This window comes from Bradysia coprophila, assembly GCF_014529535.1.
Source record: "Bradysia coprophila strain Holo2 chromosome IV unlocalized genomic scaffold, BU_Bcop_v1 contig_106, whole genome shotgun sequence".
Taxonomy (NCBI): Eukaryota; Metazoa; Arthropoda; class Insecta; order Diptera; family Sciaridae; genus Bradysia; species Bradysia coprophila.
In genome coordinates, this window is record NW_023503372.1 from 1,491,905 (window position 1) to 1,494,669 (window position 2,765).

Below are 2,765 nucleotides of genomic sequence, written 5' to 3' on the forward strand. Positions count from 1 at the left end.
CATCGAAAATTTGGACCCTTTTGCATGGCTAATTTTTTCTTAAATTTTATGAGACAAGGACTGGACATGCTAGACATGATCTAAAAACAAAATAAAACCATTTACTATAGTCGCTTGACCAGCTCTGAGAAAAGTGATCAGTTTAACGAAATTTTTATAAATTGCTCACATTTATCAGAGCCGGTCAAGCTGCTGCAACCAAATGTATTTTCTGTTGAAAGCTATCACATTTGTGGTCGGAATTGCGGTTGTCTATTTTTCAAAAAGGATTCTGATGGAAAGATACAGTGAACGACATCTCAAATGTCTCACTATCAAATTTTTCTGAGAATTTTATTGTGTCATTGCAAATTCACAATGACATTCTCTGAAAAAAATGACAGTGAGACATTTGAGATGTCGTTCACTGTATCATCAAAAGTAAACTAAATCCAGTATTTAAAAAACGCGCTAATGTATGCTTTTCGGTAAAGTACCGGTGCCTCTTAATGTCATTTTCTGTTTGAGCGGCATGACTAGCGCCGTAGAGCAACTAAATCTGTTACTTCTTTCGTTTTTTTTTCTAGTATCGTTGGATCTTTTACTTCGTTTGTTTAACTACTTTTTTAGGCATATAAGAGGACGCTGATTTTATCGCTGACTTTCGTCATATTTGTTGATAACAGATGACTAGTGAACTAACCAATTATGGTGCTTCGGTGGGATTTTTTTTTGTTTCTCAGATTTTGTATTTTCGAGTTTTTCTGACGAACATGGAACTTGTATAGGAAGTTGTTTTTCTATATTGCGTCGTAAATTAAAAGTTATAAATCATAAAATTGCTAATGCACTCTTAGTGAAATATTAATTTGCCGTGGTAATATTTGAGGTAGTGATAATATTTGAGGTAGTGGTAATATTTGAGGTAGTGGTAATATTTGAGGTAGTGGTAATATTTGAGGTAGTGGTAATATTTGAGGTAGTGGCAGGACGGTAGCCAATGACGGGATTCATACCAAATTTACCATCAGGATCATTTGGATTGCATCCTTCAACTTGACCAAAAATCAATCCGATTTGATTTTTGAATATTTCCACTGCTTCACGATCCTTCATAAATTTGAGAAAAGCGGTGATGTTTCCATTAGGATAACCCCAAATCGATTTGAATCCATCTGGTACATCCACATCATCACGAACTGACCATGACCACGCCGCAGGTTGTTCTTGTTGTGTTTTATCCACTAGCCAGCTTATATACAATTTAGCAGTTTCCGGATGTTTAGCCTTATTGAAAATAGCTGCGGTCTGTGCCCACACTACGAATGGATCTTTTTCTGGCAGGATAAATCTTGGAACAGAAGTGCCGTACTTTTCTTGGGAGTTTATGCCTCCGTCAGCACTCATTGTTGCTACATACCCTTGACTTGAATTCGCAACGATGTTAATAGCAGTAGCTGTTCCTCTAACAAATTTTGGGCTTTGCGCTTTGAATTGTTCCAAATATGTGAATCCATACTTGTCGACGACTTGCTTAAACCAAAACAGTACCGCATCATCGTCGTTAGGATAAGTAACCACCAATTTGTTTTTGAATTCGGGTTTCAAATAGTCATTTGCTTCTACCGGCCAAGATGAATTTTCAGGCAGCAGTTCTGTGTTAACATTCGTAGTGAATGCATCCATAAACACTCCAGTAAAGGCTCCGTCTGGATCTTTCAATTGATCGTAGATATGCTCCCAACCGATCGGTTTGTACATCAATAACGCGCCCTCATTTTTCCATCGCGGAAAGTCTTGAAGAGTTTGCAGTTGTGCGACATCTACGACTAGCGTACCATTGCGTAATTGATAATCGATTCTAGCATCATGATACTTGCTAAAGTCTACAATCATTTCGACTTGAATGCCAGGAAAGGCAGCTTCGAAACCGGCTCGATTACCTTCCTGTTGATCAGGAGCATCACCGCCAGCGTACACTACAAGTTTACCACCTTCTTCCAATGCAAGGTTATAGAGCTCGTCTAAGGTCCTTGTGTCTGGCAATACGAATACACCCTCGTTAATAATTGGCGAACGCTTAATCGTCTTTCTATAAGCAGTTTCACTGAACTGTGAACCGGAGTCATGGACGCAGGAAATCTTTAAATAAAATTGGTATAATTGTGAACATGGTCTATCGATCTACGAGAACAAAAACACTCACAACATAGAGTTGAAGGAATCCAAAAATTAGGTTCAAATACTCCATTCGGATTGTGTTAATCAACGAAATTCGAAGCTCTGATTGTTCTATCACCTGATCTGACTCTCTTAAACCAACAACACCGAATGAATCTAACAGCATTTGATCGCTTTGTATTTCCCCGATCGCACATACTTCAGAGTTCACTCGAATAATTTCATATAATCAACAAGAGAACAAAAAACCTCTACAGCACAGATAACCCAACCATTAGTCTTTTGTTTGTGTGAAGTAAAAAGTACGGAAATTTACATTAACTCTTTTCCGATAATAAAAACTGTTTTAACCGTTCGGATTATGATTAACCGCCCGCAACGAAATTTGACCTCAGACATTGACTCGACAAACAGTTTGCTTTCCCACAGCAAACAAAATATAGTTTTTTGACACGATTATTCTCATCAGATCAGTTGGTTAATGCGTGTATTTACTGACGAACAATGTCGAAAGTTCAAGTCATTTTCATGCTGTAATAATTGGTCAATTTCACAAATAAGTTGCAGATAAGAAGAAGTTATTGTCTCCGATACAAATACGGCTA

At 37.6% G+C, this 2,765-nt stretch overlaps 1 protein-coding gene across 1 annotated transcript; it reads right to left on the reverse strand.

Annotated features, from left to right (window-relative positions):
- Positions 1-843: 843 nt before the first annotated feature.
- On the reverse strand, positions 844-2,326 carry LOC119070703. The gene is made up of 2 exons (XM_037175155.1): positions 2,186-2,326; positions 844-2,121 (listed from the first exon to the last, which is right to left on the reverse strand). The coding sequence occupies exons 1-2, from the start codon at positions 2,324-2,326 to the stop codon at positions 844-846; spliced, it is 1,419 nt and encodes a 472-aa protein (XP_037031050.1).
- Between the last annotated feature and the right edge of the window lie 439 nt (positions 2,327-2,765).

Excerpts from the sequence above, each read along its gene's own strand:
- LOC119070703 (XM_037175155.1), bottom strand. The coding sequence starts at position 2,326 with ATGCTGTTAGATTCATTCGGTGTTGTTGGTTTAAGAGAGTCAGATCAG. Across the intron at positions 2,122-2,185 it reads GATTCCTTCAACTCTATGTT|ATTTCCTGCGTCCATGACTC; the intron begins GTGAGTGTTTTT and ends TTTTATTTAAAG.